This window comes from Aplysia californica, unplaced genomic scaffold, assembly GCF_000002075.1.
Source record: "Aplysia californica isolate F4 #8 unplaced genomic scaffold, AplCal3.0 scaffold00276, whole genome shotgun sequence".
Taxonomy (NCBI): Eukaryota; Metazoa; Mollusca; class Gastropoda; order Aplysiida; family Aplysiidae; genus Aplysia; species Aplysia californica.
Genome location: NW_004797546.1, coordinates 143,858 through 165,614, shown reverse-complemented (window position 1 = coordinate 165,614; position 21,757 = coordinate 143,858). Strand labels below are relative to the sequence as shown.

At 39.9% G+C, this 21,757-nt stretch overlaps 2 protein-coding genes across 3 annotated transcripts in view; one reads left to right on the top strand and one right to left on the bottom strand.

Annotated features, from left to right (window-relative positions):
* The window catches only part of LOC101860903 (serine/threonine-protein kinase/endoribonuclease IRE1), a 47,020-nt gene that overhangs the window by 19,272 nt on the left and 5,991 nt on the right, over nucleotides 1-21,757 (bottom strand). For both annotated transcript variants that reach the window (XM_035970504.1, XM_005101244.3), the window contains exons 2-6: nucleotides 18,769-18,880; nucleotides 18,264-18,300; nucleotides 15,336-15,478; nucleotides 2,157-2,285; nucleotides 651-693 (exon numbers count right to left, since the gene is read on the bottom strand). In XM_035970504.1, the coding sequence (XP_035826397.1) occupies nucleotides 651-693; nucleotides 2,157-2,285; nucleotides 15,336-15,478; nucleotides 18,264-18,300; nucleotides 18,769-18,880 (464 nt within the window). The remainder of the gene's footprint in view (nucleotides 1-650; nucleotides 694-2,156; nucleotides 2,286-15,335; nucleotides 15,479-18,263; nucleotides 18,301-18,768; nucleotides 18,881-21,757) is intronic.
* Nucleotides 5,560-21,757, top strand: part of LOC101861132 (testis-expressed protein 2) — a 45,745-nt gene continuing 29,547 nt past the window's right edge. Inside the window, exon 1 of the mRNA XM_005101246.3 lies at nucleotides 5,560-5,812. The gene's annotated coding sequence lies outside the window, so the exon portion shown is untranslated. The remainder of the gene's footprint in view (nucleotides 5,813-21,757) is intronic.

The window sequence follows — 21,757 nt, the reverse complement described above, 5'->3', positions numbered from 1 at the left end:
TTTGTTGTGAAAGTGGAGATAGAAAATTGGATGATAAGACTCACATATTAGGTTGTTCAGAGACAAACCAACACTTACAGAAGGAAAACTTACAGAGCAGGGATATCTGTGAATGACACCATGGGCATAACTCAGGTCAGTCTCTTGAATTTAGTTTTCTCAGTTGTACCCCTTCACTTTTCAAAAAGTTTCACATAAGATTCTCAAAATCTACATGTTCATGAATCAGCACCACTCGACATTTTCCCCAACATAAATCTTTTACCATCTTTCTATTTGTATCAGACCTCTATTGCTACACACTCTTTTCTCTGATATAAACCTGTTCCCCTTATTCAGAACATAGAAACATTCTTTCAAAGTTCATACCTCATTAAACATTTGTACATGACCGAGTATCTAAGCTAATGCAAAGGGTTTTCCCAGCATTGCCATGGTGAATTTGCAGCTAAGAGAGCTAGATAAACAGACTGGAAAAACATGGACCAGCAGTAAAAATTTTTCTGTTCAGGGGAGCTTAGGATGTTTTAAAAAGGGACTTGGCCAAATTGACAAGGAAATAAACAGGTCCACTGTGTAAACGTTTAAGTCTGTTGAAAGCAAAGAAGGCATTCTAAAGAAAAACACTGATTTAAAATCTTAAAACTTACCTTTTTACACCCGTTTTTCCATCGAACATCATAATGGTATATTCTGCGGGAAGTCAAAGAGAGGAGGGTTGAGGAAGAATTAAGGAGGGATTGGGATAGGTTTGAGACAATGTCCTATGCACCTCAACATACCACAGACATAGAGGAATTCACCTTGAGGTGAGTAAAAATTATAGGGAAGTGAGAGAATGAATAGCTAATCGGATGTAGTTGGGGTTGAGAAGAAAGAGAACACATGTTCATGAAGAATGATATGTTACACTCCATCAAAGGCATGAAACTTTTGCAGTAAATGATCATTCATCACACTGATGATAGTATCGCGAGTCTTTGAAAAACGAATCGTTAAGATAGAAATGAACACACATTTTATTTCTTTTTCCCTGACTATAAAATTTCCCACACTGGCTAAATTCTTAAGAAACTGAAACAGTTGGGTTTTTTGGGTTTTTTTAAAACCCTTTCTAATACTTGCATCCATTTCTCTTTTAGAAAACTTTCTGAAATACTGGACATTGTAGGAAGACAGATGAAATATCATTCACCAGTTCATGCAAACCGACATTGTTGTTGAAAGAAAGACTGGTCTGCTCGCCTTTTGTGTAGTAAAACTGAGTGTGTGTATGTGTGTGCCTGTGTGTGTGTGCATGTGAGTGTGTGCATGCGTGCATCTGTGTGTGTGAGCACTTGTGTGTGCGTGTGTGTTTGTGTGCACAATTGTATGTGCATTTGTTAATGCATGTGTTTTTACACACGAGTGTACATGTGTTCCTCTGTGTCAGTCATACATGAGAGGTGGGATTGAAGATTATGTGGGGGGACATAGGGCGGGGGAAAATTATCATGGGGCAGTCCATGTTGGAAAGCATGGAAAGGATTTTTAAAAAGAGTAACAAAGGAAAAAGACTGAAAGAGCAAAAAGAGCTGGGAAAACAGAAGGCAGTTGTTTAAACATAGTAATATATAATGGCTGAAATCCCATTGTGTTTGCTTGCTCAATCCATAACGAGAAACTACACTAGGATTTCAAATACACATCAAGACAAATTCTTAAAGCTCATAAGTCGAGAGGGTAAACAGATTGTTATACATGATTTTTAAAATACTGAATCTGATACATCCAAGACACATCTAAATACAGCTATTTCACTTCGCTTACTTTACTCTTACTTTTTCATCCTCTGTTGCCATTAAGCATTAAGGGGAGATGCAGTTTTCTATGGTAGGCCAGCTCCGCAGCTCTTTCAATTGGGATAATATGATTTCTAAGCATTTCTCGACTCCCTCCCTCAACCTTTTGCATGGCCTTCCTCTTCCCTTACAGCCAGAGCGATTGGTGTTATAGATTCTCTTTACTTTGCACTAAACCAAAAAAAGAGACAATTTTCTTTTGTTCACAGCCATTATACAAATATTTATTTTTAACTACGACTAGATACTGGTCTCCAGAGTCCACAGAAATGAAGACTAGAAATAATCTCAGTCTGATATTGCTGTTGCTGTTACCTGTCCGGCCTATGTACATGAGGTTATCTGTGGACGAAGGGCAGACTTTCTGAGCACCTTCTGAGGACAGTGTCTGCACCTTTGTGCCAGTGGTCGGGTCAATGGCAATCCATAAATCTCGCTTGGACCCTGAAGAGTAAAAATGACTTTTGAGTGAAAAATAACCTTTTCACTAATAATAACAACAACAACAACAATGTATGATTTACTATTATTACCCCAGAAGACCCTAGAACACTCAGAGGCATTCTCGGCTTCCCGGGAAGCATATTATTATACCTATCAACATGATAAAAGTCAGTAAGTGCAGGGAAAGGGAGATAAACGCACAAACAGAAGTAAAAGAGGGAAAGCAAAGACATAGAGGGCTAAACAGAGGAAGGAACATCATTGACCAGGGGTTTCAAACTCGCAGCCCCCAAGCAAATGTGAGGCCTGATGGCCGATTATTTGCGGTCTCGACACTTGACCTCAAAGTTTGATGTTAGTGCGGCCGGCAGGTTTTTTTCCCCCACGTCAAACGTGACTGACCTATGGAAGAGGAAAGGCTATGAGCAAGAACTATTTCTAAAAAAATACTTAAGCCCTGACGAACTTATCATGTTCTGAACGGGTATCAATAAAGCTTGGGAAGATTAGATCAGTCATGCTTTAAAAAATAAAATACTAGAGATCTTCTTTATTTTTTATGCGGTCTGGGCTCACCCAGGCTCTACCTCAGGCGGCCCCCAGGTAATATGAAATTGAAACCCACAAGCTCATGTACTGAATCTGATTATAGTTGCAATTGATCTTGAAAATAACCGAAAAATATATCTAGTTGTGATTGATATGCGTCTTTTCGTATTAATTATACAGTAACAACTTATCCAAACGTCTAGGGCGTATAGGCCTAAGTACAAAAAGCAGAGCTGTAGTCAACATTTCAAAAAATTTGGTCCCCAGCTCTTATCCTTTGGTGTCGTGCCAAGTATTTCAAGTGTATCCAAATACTTTGCTATTCTTCTTCCGCTTTTTTCCCCCCACCGAAAGTCCTGTGCCTTGCAACAAGCAAAATAGGCCTACGTCTCGGCGCAAAGAACTAAACCACATCTCACACAGGCGTGAATGAATTGTGTGACCCCAATAGCCGCTACCGACACACTCCCACACTCGTACCAGGTACAGGTCATGATTACCCGATGCGAACATGTGGTTGACCTTCAGACTGGATGTCCGATCTAACTAGAACTTGGACGAACCTTGTTTTCATTGTGAAACTGAATTAAATCGCGCAAAACAATGAATTTTTAGTTACTTACTTGGCGTTCCTGTGTTTGTAAAGCACAAGTCCCATGTTTTACCACCAGGTCATCACAAACCGAAAGTAGATTCTGATTTTCCCAATGAGACTGTCTAGCCTCGCTCGAGCGATAGTGAGCTTAAGAATAATAATCATAATATTATAAAGCCTCAGCTTCCTCCATGGTTGCTCATTTAGTTAGTTTTTTTTAAAGTTTTAGTCTTAGTAAGAATCTTACAACACTTGCAAAAACAAAAAGTTCCTAAAAGTGCCGAAGGTTGAGGTTTTAACATAGAGAGTAACATACACAGAAGATAAAGGAGAGATACGCACCGTAATAATACGTTTGAGAGGAAAGAAGGTGCAAACCACGAGCAGCTTACGGCCGCTTGTTTGCGCAAAACTTAGATATCTGCTCCTCTCAGGACTGCAAGCAGGGTGGGTTTTCAAAATTTGGGGAAGAGATCTTATTTTCCCGGGTCTTTCTCGGGTCATTTTGCAACTTGCTCAAGTCCCCAGGGTCTGACAGTCACCATGTTAGTAAGTTAGTAAGTAAATAACACAAAGAAAAAAACAATTATTGCTTGTTAGTAAAATGAATGCTCAATTCGATTTTCAATGTAATACAGATATGAAAAAATTCCTAACAGCTTCGTTCGGCCTCAGACAAAAGTACCCTTATTGCAATTAGTGACGGGTTATTTCGTCTGGTCAGTGGACTATTAGGCCAAATCAACATTGGCGGTTATTGACCCTTCTTTATCAACAATAGTAATTCAAGTTCAGGCGCATCGTAAACGTTTTTGTTTTAGAACTGACAAGTGAAACTGGAAAATGCGGATACTCTGCGCCCCCCCCCCCCCCCCCCCCCCCCCCCCACCTCCTTCTCCCAGCACATAAGGCGTTCCCTCTTGAAAAATCGCTCCCTCAGAATTACAAAGCTCTATCTGCTCAGTACCTAGTTTGAGAATTTTGACTTCAAAGATTATGAGTTTCACATTATGTCATGCTTTTTCGAATGCAATTCTTTGAGTATCTTGATAACGACTCCGAATAATCTTACGATTTTCATTGAGCAGATAGGACATTTGGCTTTTGATCTCATGGTCTTGGTAACTCAAACAGATAGGACATTTTGTTTTTGATCTCACGGTCTTTGTAACTCAAACAGATAGGACCTTTGGTTTTTGGTTTCACGGTCTTAGTAACTTAAAACGGACAAAAATGTCAGATCGAACTTTGTAATTCTAAGGTAGCGAAATGTGAGGAAGAGCCGTTGGAGGCATCAAGTTAGAGCATGCATCAAAATAACATTGAGTGTGTATCTAGCTTACGATTATTATTGTTTATATTGCTGCTCATTTATATTATGTATGTGATTGTAAGCCTACTTGTGTGTGCATGTGCGTGCACATGTGTACGTGTGTTTGTGTGTGTGTGTGTGTGTGTGTGTGTGTGCGCGCGTGTGTGTGTGTGTGTGTGTACTCGTGGTGGAACACCAAACCAATGTGCCAGGATCTGGACAATAAAGATGTATCTTGTCTTATCTTATCTTATCTTATAACGTATAGAAAGTAATAACAATTGGTTGTAAGTCATGTACACACTCGATTCGATTTTTCAGTATAACAAACAAATTTCCCAACAACTTCTTTCGCCCTTAATATCCCTGGGCCAAACGGCACAAAGGCGGTCGTTGACCCTTCAACATCAACAATTATAAAAGTTCAGGCGACTCGTCGACGTTTCTTAAAACCCCCTGACATGTGAAACTTGAATACGCACAAAAGGCATTCCCGCTTACAATAATACATGTCAAGAAGAGTCGTTTGGGTCAGCAAGTAGACAACATATTATATAAAGTAAATAACACATAGTAATGACAATTGGTTGTACGTAACATACCAACATGAATAATCGATTCGAATTTCAGTATAAAAATAAGGGGAAAGAAATTCTTACAACTTAATCTTACGCCCTAAAACAAAATTAATATCCTTAAGTCAAACGGCACAAAGCTGCTCATTAATCCTTCTTATCCTACTTTAAGGTTCAGGGGAGTGATAAACGTTTCTTTGAAATCTTCACAACTGAAACTGGAAGCGGCACATACTCTGGCTCGCTCGGGACGCCCTCCTCTCTCGGTTGCCTTCATTCTCCCGGTCTATAAATTCTCTTTCAGATTAGCTTGCAAATTCTTTCCTTCATCGAAACAAGACAGACGAGAAACGAACGGCCGCTGGTGGTGGTGAAGGGTTATAATAAGCTTCCTGCTGTAATGTTCTTACTGATTCATTTGACACATACCATCCCTAAACACGCAGGAAACAAGTGTATCTACCATCGATTTACAGCCCGTCCCAAAGATTTAAAGGTAAATAATACTAATCCTAATACTAAAACTACCACTGCTACTACTACCACTGCTACTACTACTACTACTACTACTACTACTACTACTACTACTACTACTACTACTACTAATAATAATCCTACTCCTACTCCTACTGTTGCTGCTGCTCAGCGTGGTCTCGAGAGCTGTAAGCTGTTCACTACCATACCAAAACTTGATGTTACAAAATGAGTACATAATATAGATTATAAGGATTGAAACGCAAAAACAGAATGCTGATCAGAGAGCTGGGCATTTACCCCGATGGGCTGAACAATCGTTCAGATACATAGCTACCCCCCCCCCGTTTCATTGTTGTTTCTGCCTAAGCTGAACAGTTAAAAAATGTCCTTTGTCTCCCCTTTCCCCCTTTTACACCTTAGTATTATTCAACATTACTTTGTTCTCTTTTCTTTCGGTCTCCTAACTGATCGTTTCCAAAATCAAAGACGTAACTTCGGTCTTTACTCATTTCCAAACGACAGAAAACAGTTCTTCGTCGCAACACTTCCGATCTGCGTCACACGCGCAAAAAAAAAAGGGGGGGGGGTGACCTTGTGTCAGTTTGTGAGTGTAAGTCTGTGTGTTCGCATGTGTAGTAAACTGTTAGTAGTTGTATGACTGATCCCACATGCGTTTTCCCGTTTTGTATTCCATGCATGAAGCGATTGTTTACGAATTACGAGCAAGCCACTCATGTAGGCCAAGGAGGTTAAGGTCCTTGATGTAGGCCTATACAACGTTCTTTCGTGTGGAGTGTGGACCGGAAAGCATAGCTCATGGAGGTGCACGTTCGAAGGTGGAGTAGGCTTGGGGGAAAGCTATCCTCGGCAAGTAATATACGATTAACTGATACGATGTCAAGGTCGCGAAACGTAATGGTGCGGGGATTACAAAAGATATAGAAGGAAGCTATGAGAAGAGAAGGAGACAGATATAAAGACAGAAGACAGAGAGATGGGCAGACATACAACACATATTAGACTAGATTCCAAGAAACCCCACCCCACCCCCTTTTTTTTTAGTCCCCTAAATAACACGGGCCGATAAATGGAGGTGGTGTTGTTGGGGTTTGGCGGTTATTTTTATCTATTTATTTTCTCTTTAGTTTGGTTTGACTTTGTCACACAGTCTCAGACTGGATATCTTCGCAATGTTATGTCGTCTTCTTTCGCCTCCATTTTCCGCCCCCACCCCCTCACCTCCTTTGCCCCCTCGTCTGGACTCCCGACTCTTTCGGCAGCCTTTCTACTGCTACTCCCTGGCTCCCTCTTACTGCTGTCTTTCAGCCACACCCCTGATCTTCTGGTAAAAAGAAAGATCTACACCTAGTCTCCTCGGACAGGGGTGAAAAATCTCGGAGGTCCCGTGTGCAAGTTGTGCACGTTAAAGATCCCTTGGTGGTCAAAAATCGATAAGAGTAGGCTTCGGCTGCCACCCAGGCAAAATTCAAAATTTCCTACCAAATGAAAATGTTTAATGTGTCTCGCGCGCTCATATGACTGTATGCAGTTGCGAGCGCCGTAAAACACCAAAACAACAAGGTTGTATCTAATCTCCGATTACCCCAATACCACGGCGTTGTGAATCAACATCGGAGCTCTCTCCTGAATGTTGAGGGCAGCTTCAGCTATGACAAAATCATAGATGGCATACTTCCTTTGGCATTAAAAAATGTATCACCAGTTCGAGGTTTCGAACTCTAACGGCGTGGCACCGAAGCCCTCAGCCCTTAGACATTAGAATCCTCAACCCTCTGATAGTGATAGACATTAGAAGACTAGCACCGCTGCGTAGCTCCTGAAAGGTCAATGTGCCATTAATTGAGTTAAGTTATCAACACAGATAAATTCGGACTGTGGGACAAACAAAAGGAATGCTTTTATTCAAGGGATTTTATTACTGGAACGAGATCGTGATTTTTTAAATAGTTTTTTTTTTATTGGGGGGGGGGTGTGTCCCTCAGTGACGTGGCTTTCCACGGGAACGGGTATTCTTCTATTATGGCCGTCGGGGATGTACTATAAATGTCTAGTGCCTGCTGTAGAGCGGGGATATGCGCTACACAAATGCTATATATTATATCATCACCATCATCATCATTATTATTATTATTATTATTATTATTATTATTAATGTCTATCTCTTTCCGTCAACACAACTCAACTTCAGTGGGAACCATGCCCGTTTTGACCCTGCCAGTCTGGTCTCCGTGACATACTTACATTCCGCCAAAAATAGCTACATTGAAGAATATGTTATATTCCCCAAGCTTGAAATTCACCCCCCCAAAAACAAAAACAAAAATTAAAAAATAATAATAATAATAAATAAATAAATAAATAAATAAATTAATTAATTAATTAATTAATTTTTTAAAAAATTAAACAATTGTTGCACTTAACAAAATATCTTCCCATTTCTTACAACTGGGCTTTAAAAAAGCGCTTGAACACTCAATAAAACATTATCATCTTCCCAGTGGGGGGGGGGGGGGGGGGGGGACACGTCTTTCGTCAGCAAGGGCGAGAAACTCAGAAAAGCCACGCCATTTCACCAGAGACAACGGCCAGCTTACTGTCGCGTGGTGAACAAAAACAGATAGACGGGGAGAGGTAATCAATCACCCCCATTCTTCCTCTGCAACTGTTGTCCTCACAGCTTATCTAAATCGTGTGGTTCGGAATCTCAGCGGTAGTGTATATCTATAATCTAATGAGATACACTGTGCCGCTGTAATTTTGAACACCGCGATGCACTTATGATTAGCCACATGGCAGGCAAACAATGGGCGGTTTGTGGGGTGCTGACTTAACGCCAACCCTTTACTTGTTTTTTGTTTTTTTCTCTTTTTTTCCCCCTTGCCCATTTATAAGAGATTGGCGTCATCTGATTAGTAGAAAAAAGTGCATATGATAGTGTCCAATAGTGTATTACATGCAAACTTAGTATAACAATTAACTGTAACTGTAATAGCAGATAGAAATTCCATACTGGAACCATCTTTACGGTCACCATGAAGTTCCGAAATGGTGGGCTCAGTCTCTGCTAAGGTGTCTTTACTTGTTTTCAATTAATAGGACACCGAGGTTACAGCGCTTAAATATCAGAGTTACCTCGAGACAGCTGAGTCAGTTCGTTTTGGTAAGAGTTTTACGGCACTTGCAACACAATAATGTCATATAAGTGCCGAAGATTAGACGTGATGCAAGAGAATAACAAACACAAAATGGGAGGAGGGGAGAAAAGGACAACAGATCATGTCTGATAGGAAAGAAGGAGCAAACCACACCAGAGCACAACCGAGTCAGATTAATATAAGATAACAAGGCAGCACATGACAAGAATGGCGAGCGTTATTTACTGACGATTTAAAAAAAAAAAAGAGGTACCACTATTTGATAGTGGGATAAAATCCAGTCTTTTGAGTGGCAAAATCTCGTGTTGTTGCAGCTTTTGGTTAACACAGGGGTAAACTTCTTTTTTTAAAAAACCCAAAGAAAGAATACAAAAAAATCCAACATGTTGTCAGGGAAAAATGTTTTTTTTTTTTTGGTTTTTTTTTTTTTTTGGGGGGGGGGGGTCGTAAGTGCTGTGAACAATAATTTAAGCAATAAAATTTTGTTTTAATAACATGGCCTACTTTTTAGAGTACCTTATAACTTAAATTACTCACGTAAATAGACTCTTAAGACTTGTTTGTTTCCCCATTCAGAAAGGGGTACATTTTTTTTATCGCTTGTATATATTATAATGGATACATTTGTACGAGATAACAGTAAACGATGACCTGTCTCTACCGCACAAGCGCGCGCGCACACACGCACACACACACAGACACACACACACACACACACACACACACACAGAGCGAGAGAGAGAGAGAGAGAGAGAGAGAGAGAGAGAGAGAGAGATTTAGTTTTAATTTTAGTAAGAGTTTTACAGCACTTGCAACACGCTTATAGGCGGCAAAGCTACTAGAGAATAGCATAGAGAGACTGGGAGAGAGAGAGGAGAGAGAGAGGGGGAGGGAGAGAGAGAGAGAGAGAGAGAGAGAGAGAGAGAGAGAGAGAGAGAGAGAGAGAGAGAGAGAGAGAGGGAGAGAGAGAGAAAGAGGGAGAGAGGGAGAGGGTGGTGGTGACAGAAATCCCCCCAGATATGAAGGTCACAACTTTTAAAAACACAACGTAAGTGAACAGAATAATAGTTTTTAAAAAAGAAACAAAAGAAAAATAGACACAAATGAAAAAGCAAAACAAAAAAGGACAAGCTCATCAATTAAAATTTGGGGGGGAAAATCTCAATTTGGAAGGGATTGGAAAAAAACTCAACATCGCCCGAGATGCCCTGCCTGGAATAAAACTGCGCTCTCTCTCTCTCTTTCTCTCTCTCTCTCTCTCACACACACACACACACACACACACATACACACACACACACACACACACACTTTCTTTAATACGATGAAGTATTGTTTAGTAACTCGTTTCAAACAAGATTGGAATACCAAAATGTCTATGAGTCAGCGACAATGGTTTCGGAAAATCTTTCAGAAACGCCCTTATCAAATTCAGACTGATCGTATGACAAATCCACTGAAATAAGTGGGGTTTTTTCCAACAGCTGCTGTGGAGAATGAGTTTCATATCATGATTGTTTGCAGTTTATGAGGATCAGTGTATCAAGTATACATTCATTTAAAGTTAAAAATTATTTTTTTTTAAATCGACATGTAAACGCTTTTCATACATCTGCAACTTAAAAACTTTTTTTTAAAAACACCTAAAACAACAACAACAAAAATTAGATTCCATCCACACCATGGGCCTGGCCAAGTTACAAGTACCCCCCTCCTCCCCCACCCCTTAAACCAACTCAAATGCAAGCTATCTTCCCAGTTGACTTATGGGGTTCGTTTACATTAATGATAGCAAATCCAGTCTTGAAAATTCTTCTTTTTTTCCCCTTTAGCATTGCCAAGTCTGTGAGGAGCAAAACAGAAAAACTGAGAATACATTGCCATATTTTCCGACATAAAATATATACGTTCCCCGATTCTACAAAAAAAACCTCCGTACTATATACGTTTCTTACGCACTGTATGGCAACTATATATGGCTCTTTTCGTCTATGCAGACGGTCAATTTAGCTTAAGATGGTCTCAAGGTTGTCTTCATGCAGCTTCTTGCATGGCTAATTCTTCGTATGTTTGAAGCGCAGATTCTGTCACAGTGCTTGCATGTCAGTGTCGTAGATCGAAGCTCTGTATTTCCACGATTTTCCTTTCGTCGTTGGCACTTCTCAGCCTGGTTGTTTCTAAGGTTGCTCTCTAGCATTATAGTTCTTTCCTTTATCATTTTCCTCCATGTTTTCCTGTCCTCAGCTATTTCTTCCCAGATACTAACATCTACTCCCAAGATTAGATTAGCTGTTTTTGGTGTCTGTGCACCTCAATTTTGGCATATGTATATATATGTGCATATAATACTCGTGCCTCTTAAAAATTAGTAGGTTCAGATAAGCGAAAAAAAAAGATATTCTAAAAGAAAAAACAACATAAACTGTTCTGAAATGTTTACTTAATACCAATCGGGACATTATGTTTTATATGTTGTTTGAGAAGGGCGAGTATCCCAACAAATGAAGTTCAACTCTCTCTCTCTCTCTCTCTCTCTCTCTCTCTCTCTCTCTCTCTCTCTCTCTTCTTCTTCTTCTTCTTCTTCTTCTTCTTCTCTCTCATAACCCTCTCCCTAAACACGCACATATACAAGTGTACACGCACTCGTCCTCTTCCCTTCAGAAAAAAGATTACACACAACTAAAACCACAGTCAAGGAAATCGGTGTCCACGCCAACGAGAAACATTCTACAATTACAATCCTTTGCGTAAATTTCTCTCAACAAGCAAACCCATTGATCTTCATCCATATCTACTTTAATTAAAACAAATTAAGTTTCGAGATGTCGACCAAAGCATCAACGCGATAGTAATAAGATACTGAAGGGCTTTTCGAGATAAATCTATCAGCAGCATTGAGACCGCATCACATAACATACGCTTAACGGCCCCTCGTGAGCGTTGGCGGAAAGCCTAATAAGTCGCTTAGTGTTAGTGAAAAGAAAGAAAAAACAAATATGGTCCAAAAAAAAAAAAGCAAACAAAAAATCACGGAGTTAAGCAGTGCAGTGTTGTTATCAGCTATTTCCCTGAGACAGGCGATGCTGATAAAACAGATTATATCCGTGAGCCACTCACTGGTACAGGATAATAAGAGTTTTCCTTTCGCCGATGTTGTTGTTTTAAAAAACCATTCAGTGCACCACCCCACGGGCCTTTGTACTTGTGAAAGTTCGCTAACTCATTGTCTTAATGTTATAATGTAGAGAACGTTAGACCAACTACTCGTAGACCAATGCGTATCCCTTTGTCTACGGGCGCTGGGCAGTGTGGTCGCCCTCAACAGTAGGGCATTCCGGCCCATTCACGGCCTTCACTTCGGACACACTGTTGTGGTTAGTGGTTGCAGGGCGGAGTATTAAGCGAGGAAAGGTCGCTGTAGGCGGCAGTGTTTTTCGGCTAACGGATAACCAGCTTGCAGTCACAAGAGTGATGAACCGCTTCAGGTGAGAAAGAGAAAATGAGGAGAGAGAGGGTGAGAGAGAGAGAGAGAGAGAGAGAGAGAGAGAGAGAGAGAGAGAGAGAGAGAGAGAGAGAGAGAGAGAGAGAGAGAGAGAGAGAGAGAGAGAGAGTGGGACAGAGGGAGCGAGAGAAATAGAGACAAAGACATACGATGTATTTTTTTTTTGGGGGGGGGGGGGGAGGGGGGAAGGTGACAGGCATACTTGGACAACAAGATGATAATAAAAGAGCGACATGAGACACCACAACAAACTCCACCCACTTACAGATATAGAGGCAGGGTCTTTCCTTACTCATAATAATAATAATAATAATGATATTAATAATAATAATAATAATAATGAAAGGCACAGCCGACCACCTGTTGCCAGGAAACCACAATGAGCCGGTTGTCCGCAAGTCCATTACACTATGTAACTCCCGCTGTCCGACAGGCGAAGCCATCGTGTGGCGCACGTGCAGTGAGCCGAGGGCCTATCGCGCCCGTGGATGGGTCACCTAATACTCATGACGCCCCGCAACAATCATTCGCACAAACGTACACAGTCACACACACACACACACACACACACACACACACACACACACACACCCACACACACCCACACACCCACACACACACACACACACACACACACACGACCGCCGTCTGTGGTGTGGTGGTTACAGACTCTTCGCCGTTGCACGCAAAAGATATGAGTTCGATTCCCGAGTGTGGTGTTGTCGTTTCTATTTTATTGTTGTTGTTGTTGTTATCCGAGTTGCTGCTGCTGCTGCTGCTACTACTACTACTACTACTACTACTACTACCACTACCACTACCACTACCACTACTACTACTACTACTGGGATATTGTATCCCACTTGGCACCGGTTGGCCCTGACAGACTGGGTGGAAGTAGCCATCCTCCTAAATGTCCTAAATTTTGTTTACAGGGGTGTAAAACATCAACAGTTATGTAACACACACATGCCCACGCGCGCCTCTGTGCACACAAAGCAAGACAGAAATAAAATATACGCAAGCGACAACACGAATACTTGCAAAGAAACAGACACACACACAAGCAAGCCGTTGCACTTGTTATGTCACCAAAGAAGTACATGTGTGAAGTCTCCTTGATAAAAGCATAAATAATGATAATAATATATATTTCTTTAGTAAGAGTTTTACAGCACTTGCAACACAATAAGGACATATAAGTACCGAAGATTAGAGGTGTTACTAGAGAGTAACACAAAAAAGGAGGAGATATAAATACGATAGATGTTTGATAGGAAAGAAGAAGCAAACCTCACTAGAGCACCCACCAACCACCAACATAATAATGATAATAATAATAATAATAATAATAATGATAATGATAATAATAATAATAACAACAACAACAACAACCACACAATATCTAATCTGGCCATCTACCTCGCCTGTCACAACAAGGAACACCAATATTGTGATTCAACTCTGAATATCAACACAGAGGTTGAGTTTCAGGAATGTGTAATTGATATAATTTGTACATTATTATCGAAGTATGTGACTTTCACAAGCACGCAAATCTCCAAGGCGTGACGCAAAATGAAGCTGAACTAGTCAACAACAACACCGCGATAACATCAACAGTTGATTAGTCTCTCTCTCTCTCTCTCTCTCAGTTTATCTCAGTCTACCCCCCTCTCTCTCTCTCTCTCTCTCTCTCTGCGTATATTTGTGTATGTGTAGTGTGGTTTTGTGTGGTGTGGAGTGTGCGTGTGTGTGCGTTTGTGTGTGTGGACAATATATCGAGCATTTTTGTGTGAAAGAGACAGAGAGTAAAAAAGAAAGGGAGAGAGAGAAAGAGAAAGAGAGAGAGAGAGCGAGACAGAGAGAGAGAGAGAGAGAGAGAGAGAGAGAGAGAGAGAGAGAGAGAGAGAGAAAGAGGTAGGGGTGAGATGGGGTACGAGAGAGAGAGGCAGGGGGTGAGATGGGGTACGAGAGAGAGAGAGGCAAGGGGTGAAATGGGGTACGAGAGAGAGAGAGATAGGGGGTGAGATGGGGTACGAGAGAGAGAGAGAGACAGGGGGTGAGATGGGTACGAGAGAGAGAGAGACAGGGGGTGAGATGGGTTACGAGAGAGAGAGACAGGGGGTGAGATGGGGTACGTGTACGAGGGTTGTAATAAAACAATGTTGGCGCACATGAAAATGCCACGTTAGAAATTCAGACATTAAAAGTGAGATTTTCTGGCTAGTTATGTACTCATAGTACCAAATCTAAAAAAAAAAAAAATCCATTCCAAGACAGCAGAGTTGTGAGAACTTCGTAGGTACCATAGAAGAACACTTTTCTATCACTAAGACATCAAGATAAAGAAAATGTTGATACAAACAAGCAAATTCATTCGCAGTGTAATGAATATAACATCTAAGAGAGGATGAAGGGGGGATTGGGGGGGGGGGGGCAGCTAATGCAGCTAGTACTATGCTGGACTGCAGTGAGGAGGACACTGGCTCAAATCGCAAAGGCACAGTCTAGAATTTGGGTTTTCATGCATTCTGCAAACATCATTCACTTCTATAGATGCTGAACCTAAAAATGCGCGGTGTTGTGAAGGCAAGGGGCCTTACAAAGTAGGAAAAACCATCGAATATCAAAAAATCAGTTACACTGCAGGCTGAAGAATCAGTAGTCAACAACGTCGAGATCTAGCAAGGAAAGGCAAAGAAGACGAAAATAGGGGCGTTTTACTTTAACAACTGAGCCATTATATTTAAAGAAGCATTATAAAACATATCATGCCATAAGTAAAATTCCAGACCAACCGAGAGGGATCAGGTTGTGGTTTGGTTTTGATAGCCGGAAGAGATTATAACAACAAAACATACCTGTGTAGAAAATCCCTTCTGAGCTCTTACACGGAGCTGCTGTGACCAGTTCAGGAATGGTGAAGGGTAGTTTCTTGATGGGTTCATGGTTCGAACTTATAGCATACAGACTACCGTCTTTCGGGTCAGGCAGAAAGCTGGGTCTGTGGAAGAACCAAACAATACAATAATATTATTGGTACACTACACGACAGGTATGTTCATTATACTGCTGATTGGGATGGTTGTGATGGTGGCGGTGGTTGCGATGATTGTGGTGGCTGCGATTGTAGAGGTGGAAATCCAGACGCTGATAGACTTATGCAATTTTGTAAAGGACTGAGCTTGTTAAAAGTGGTGATTTGTTGATGTATCTGAAGCTGTACTGCTAAAATGGGGAACAGAAAGAATATGGTTTCTCAGAAGAAAAAAAAGTAAAAGACAGTGAGATTTCATTAAATCTGCACAAAAGACAGAGCACAAGCAATTTTCATTTTTCCCCCTTCAAATTGTTAGATTCAATCCATGACAGTTACTGGAAAAATGGGAAAAGGGTTTGGAAAAAACACATTTCAAGAATTACAAGAAAAATGACCTCCTCACTGAAGCCAGCCTTTGATCTTCTGCAATATGGTGAAGTACCAACAAACCACACTATGGAGGCTATCACACTAATACTTTATCTGACATTCAAAGTACTAGCTGTGTCATGACAAATGTAAACCCCGCCTCATGAAAAAAAAAAGCTGTACTGGGAAGGAGCAAAAGGGAGGGGGGGGGAGGGAGACAGAGAGAGAGAGAAAGAGAAAGAGGGGGAGGGAGAGAGAGATAGGGGGAGGAGGGGAGAGAGAGAGAGAAAGAGACAGAAAGACAGGGAGAGAGAGAGAGAGAGAGACAGAGAGAGAGAGAGAGAGAGAGAGAGAGAGAGAGAGAGAGAGAGAGAGAGAGAGAGAGAGAGAGAGAGAAACTGAGGCAGACAGACTGGAGAGGGAGAGAAAGAGAGAGACAGGTATGGACAAGAGACAAAGAGAGTGAAAGATAGTGCGTGTGATTGTGAGTGTGTGTGTCAAAGGAGGGGGAGCAAGAGAGAGAGAGAGAGAGAGAGAGAGAGAGAGAGAGAGAGAGAGAGAGAGAGGGAGAGAGATAGAAAGAGAGAGAGAGAGAAAGAGAGAGCATAAACACTGCTATTTGCTTATGTGGAATATGTGCCTGCATAGTCATGGATCACAATGTGAGAATAGAGTCTGGATGTTTGAACATCTAGGCATGCATGGAATTGATAAAAAGAGTCTGGGCATTGAAATACTTCAACATGAGTTAAAAGTATGGTGGCCTCGTGTGAGACCATGCGTTGGAGCTTTTGTATCATTATGACAGGAATGCATCTGTGAATAAGTGATGTGTCAGCTGGTCTCTATGTAATGAGGATCAAAGTAGGAAAAGGAACGCTCATGTCCTTTACTTTTGTTTTGAGGTTCTAAGGATCAATTTGTTGGTGGCTGATCTAAGAGCTTAGGGAAGATGATATGACTCAAGAAATTGTTTTAGATAGGTGCAGTATCACTGAGACACTTATTATAGAAAACAGTATTTGTGTATTGATCTTCGATTTGCTGTCAGCCAATGCAGTTGTTTGAGAAAAGAATCAGATTTCTTTCATTTAACTGTCAATTTCACAGTTTTATTTTGAAAACCATTAACTGTGAAAGTTTTTAAGCCATCACATCAAAATAGCGGTACAGTAATCTAATTTGATAAAATTGGTGTTGTTAGTAACATCTTGACAGCTGACAGAGTTGAATAAATTTGTGCACTTCCAATTTTTTAGCAGGAAATAGTTACTTCTGCTGAGTTGGCTAATTTGGGAGAACGTAGCTACGTATCATAATCTAACTGGACCTCAAGAATTTTTAGACTTCCAAGAATATACTGCTTTAAGCTGACAAACAACCTTTTTTTATATTTGGCGCCAATTTTTTTAAATTTGCTAAATAGAAAACCTGGTTACTAGTTACCCTACTGGTATTAAAAAATCAAAGTGAAGCTGAGACTAGTTTTTTAATAAATAAGAATTTAAATTTCGGAAGAAAGCCTTTATAAAATGGTTTCACTATCTAAAAGCCACTTTATCTTGAAACTGTCGTGAACTTTTAAAAAAGGCATTTTGTCAGCTTACGGCAGTACAGCTCTAATAAAAATAGCATTTCTAAATTCCTCCATATGTTTGCAAATCTGAACTCTGGTTGTGCAGAGAAAGGTACTTTAGTTGTTTCAGTACTGACACTTTGTGCTTCTTGCATTGCTGAAAGCACCATATGAGAGAGAGAGAGAGAGAGAGAGAGAGAGAGAGAGAGAGAGAGAGAGAAAGAGAGAAAGAGAGAGAGAGAGAGAGAGAGAGAGAGAGAGAGAGAGAGAGAGAAAGAGAGAGAGAGAGAGAGGGGAGGGCTGAGAGAACGGGAGACAGAAAGAAGTGTGGACCTTTTAACTTTCATCATTTCTGTGCCAAGCTGTTACCAACATTTTCATCAATAAATTATCTCCACTCATGACAAGTCTCTGTATGTTTTAATGTTACAGACTGTTGTTGATCATCACCCTCTGATGTTTGAAGCCATGTGAGCCACAAGACAAAGCATTAAAAACCTTGAATTCTAAAATTTTCATACCATACATTAAGTAGATAAACAGATGACTTAGCATAATTTAAATCCCATACCTGCTTTTACCGGTCACACAAAACACCATTGTGATGATGTTAGGCTTAACACTTTGCCGCCTCATCTCGCCGATTGGCAACGTTTACCACTCAGTTTCTTTGGATTTCCCCCAAAATATGACGGCAAAGTGTTAAAGGTAATGACAATTTTAGGACTAAAATATGAATGCTCGACTTCATTATTGGGAGAAAATATGCATAGCATGCAGTCTTTTTCTAACAGAAGTACTCACCCTGATGCAAAATCTAAAGGGACACGCAACACTGGATCTGATGAAAAGAGACAAAACAACACAAAAATCAATAGCCAAGTTTCTGATTGCAATAATTATTCACATAGGTATGCTTAGAGTCATATGCATATCATAACTTTCCTCTATAGCACTTGAAAAGTTCTAGACCATTATGATATTACGGGGAAAAAACATCTCAATTTCAGCAAAAATATATTTGGTATAATATTTCTACCTGCCACAGCAGTAGTAAACCCTATAAATAAAGAAGCAAAAACAAACAAGCACAACTTATTCGCTGTTATATAGACATTATTTTTCCCACACACTTTCTAGTCCTTTATATAAGAATTCAACTGAAAATAACACCAAGCCATTTCAAAAACTGAACACCAATGGATCAACACTATTTGACTATTATCAAGTAGTTTTTCCACAAGATAAAAAGCTACATAAAAATTCAAGAAAAATTACAAGAGAAAAAGCTATTTAAACCCAAACTTACCTTCTTTGAGGGACCACACCACCTTTCCAGAGCTGCGACTCACTGTGTAGAAAGAACCACTGAGAGTAGACACAAACAACACTGAGTCATGGATGCTCAGCTGATTGTTGGCCTGTGAACAAAAACACAAAATATACAGTTGAACCTGCTATGACAACCACCTGTATAATACAACCACCTGTACAAACGGTCACTTTCCATCCCTCCCCCTCCTGTATTTTTTCTATAAAATGGTCACCTGTCCAATTCGGTCACGGCCACCTTATTATATCAACCAATATGTTCAAATTTACCTGTCTGACACAGCCAGGCGTGGTCTCGCATTGCCCGATGCTTTGTCATAAATTTAAGATCGGTAATAATACATTTTCAAATGCAGGTGAGGGAAGTGTATGATCCTTCATAAATGATAAACCCCATCCACAACTAGTACACAAATCGTATGTGAGGTGACTGGTCACTGTTTTGTTTATGTAATTTGTAACAAAGTAACAATGGACGTTAACTAGCGACAGAAGCGTGGCTCATTCTCCGAGTGGTGGCGACCCAGTGCTTGTTTTACTATGGCACTTGGTCTTCATCGTCTTACATTTGTTATTTTACCCTTACACAAAATCAGCAACCAAAAAAGCTAACCAAAAATAACAACAACAATAACAAAACCCTTCTTACACCCCCTGCAGTCCCTTTTTTCAATAGAACAGAAAACCTTTTTGTATTTGTCTGAGATCAGCTCCGGTTCGGACGTGCAAAGAGAAAGGTTTGCTTTCTTCATTTTGATCAGTCCTACCTGAGACGGTCACCTGTATTATACGGCCACTTTTCTCCTTGACAATGGGTGGCTATTTTACACAGGTTCGACAGTATATTATATATATATATATATATATATATATATATATATATATATATATATATATATATATATATATATATATATATATAAAATAACTTTTTAGAGGGTATTACCTAGTTTTCAACATTACCACTTGATCTTTTGATAATTTTGACTAGACAGTCTCACAGATGGCTCCTGGATGTGATGCCATGAGCCCCTTTAGGACCATCAGAAAGTTCCCAACTAGATCAAAATTCAATCAATGAAACATATTTTAAAATGAGAAATAACCATGAGTGTTATCATCTAGCACTCCTCACTCTCTCTCTCAAACAAACACATCCACTCTCTCAGTGTTCTACTTTCATCATAACCAGTAATTGTGAGGCAGCGTGGTGGAATCAGGCTCTCGTCAATTTTTGGGCATGTAGAGTTATTGGTATCATATTAAAGCTTGTTCACCTGTCTTTATTTGGATGAAAAAGATATCCATTTATTCTGAATACAAGTCGAGATATTTGCAAAAGAAGGAGGTGGGGGGTCACCTGTTTTCAGAGATAAAATTAGTGAGAAAATGGCCGCCAAAGATTAGTTATTTCCTTAGCTTAAGAGTCCGTGGTAACTGAACATTTACATATTTTGGGCAATTAATTCACTTTTTCAGAAAAGTCCACACAGAAATGAGTTCTTTAATGGTCATGAAAGGTGTTGAGCCCCAAAACAAAAATCTGATGAAAATTCACAAACCTGCGGAAAAATGCAAATTTCTTCACTTTGATTATTTTGACGAGAGCCTGATTCCACCACGCTGCCTCACAATTTCTAAAATAAACTTTGCAGAAAAACCTAATTTGCAAACAGCCCGCTTTTACTTTAAATGAAATATTATCTCACTAATTTGCTTGCATAAGTACCTGTTCTAAAAAAGTACATCCACAGCAAACCGTGGTTTGAAATTAAGGCAAAAACTTTTCTACACTGCTTTACCATACCTTGCATGCGCAGAGGCCCTCTTTAAACTTCAAACTCTTTCAGTACACAAGGGATTTATGCACCCAGGCTAAAAGGGTGTTACACCCCAAAATGGCTCTAATAATTCAGTGAAATATTGATGGATTTATGATTTGTCTGAATGAGCACTCAAACTATTCAACGTAGTTTTAAATAGAGAACCACAATATGGGTGAAAATAGGCTGCAAATGTAGCACAGGACCAGGTGTAGATCTTGGGGGCGATGAAATATGTGGCATGGATTAGCATACAACAAAAGCTAACAACTAAAGCTAACCACTAATGCAGTTTTACAAATACTGTACTGGGTTTTTTTTTGGCACATATCATGTCAGTTCTGCTAAGGGGTCAAATCATAAAAGGCTACATGGTTTTTGACTGGTTCGATCACATAGTCAAAACATTAAATCATTATGATTGTCTTTAAAAAGCTGGCGGAATCACAGTCTTCATTTCCTACTTTCTTTTGATACTAATCATCCAAGGGATCAATAGGAACATTATATCACTATTTTCATTAACCCTATCCGTACGTCGTGTTTTACTATTGTATCCATACAACCCGGGGAACTCTGAGCCACCACTTTCCAAAGAGGAAATTTACTCGTTAATCCGATCCATACACTTTGCATATCAGGCTGTCAAAATGATTTTTTGAGAAATACTGAAAGTTTCAAAGATATCTTCGTACTAGAAGTATTCTAAAATGTGAAAAATACAACCCCGGGGGTACAAAATGACCCCAGGGCCTACGGATAAGGTTAACCTACATAGTGGAATAAACAGAACTTGAAAACACAAATGACTGGCTACAAGGAGTTTGGTCCATATTTTGTCTGGGCTTGAAGTTCTTTGTAAAAGTTATTTTCATCATTATTTTTTTTAATTTTCATGTCGAAAAGGTTACAAAAATTAAGCAGGTATAAAATCAATTAAACCAGTCGCAAAAAAAAATTTCATTTTGCTTCACAATTTGAAACTAAAATTACAACTTTAAGATAAAATGTGCAAGACGGGAACAAAAGTAACTTAATACTGATTCACTACCTTGTATGATTGTTATATGTTCATATTGAGTGACAGCAGCACTTCAGTAAAAAGTGCTGTCAAAAAAAATAACATGGCAATCCCCTAGGAGA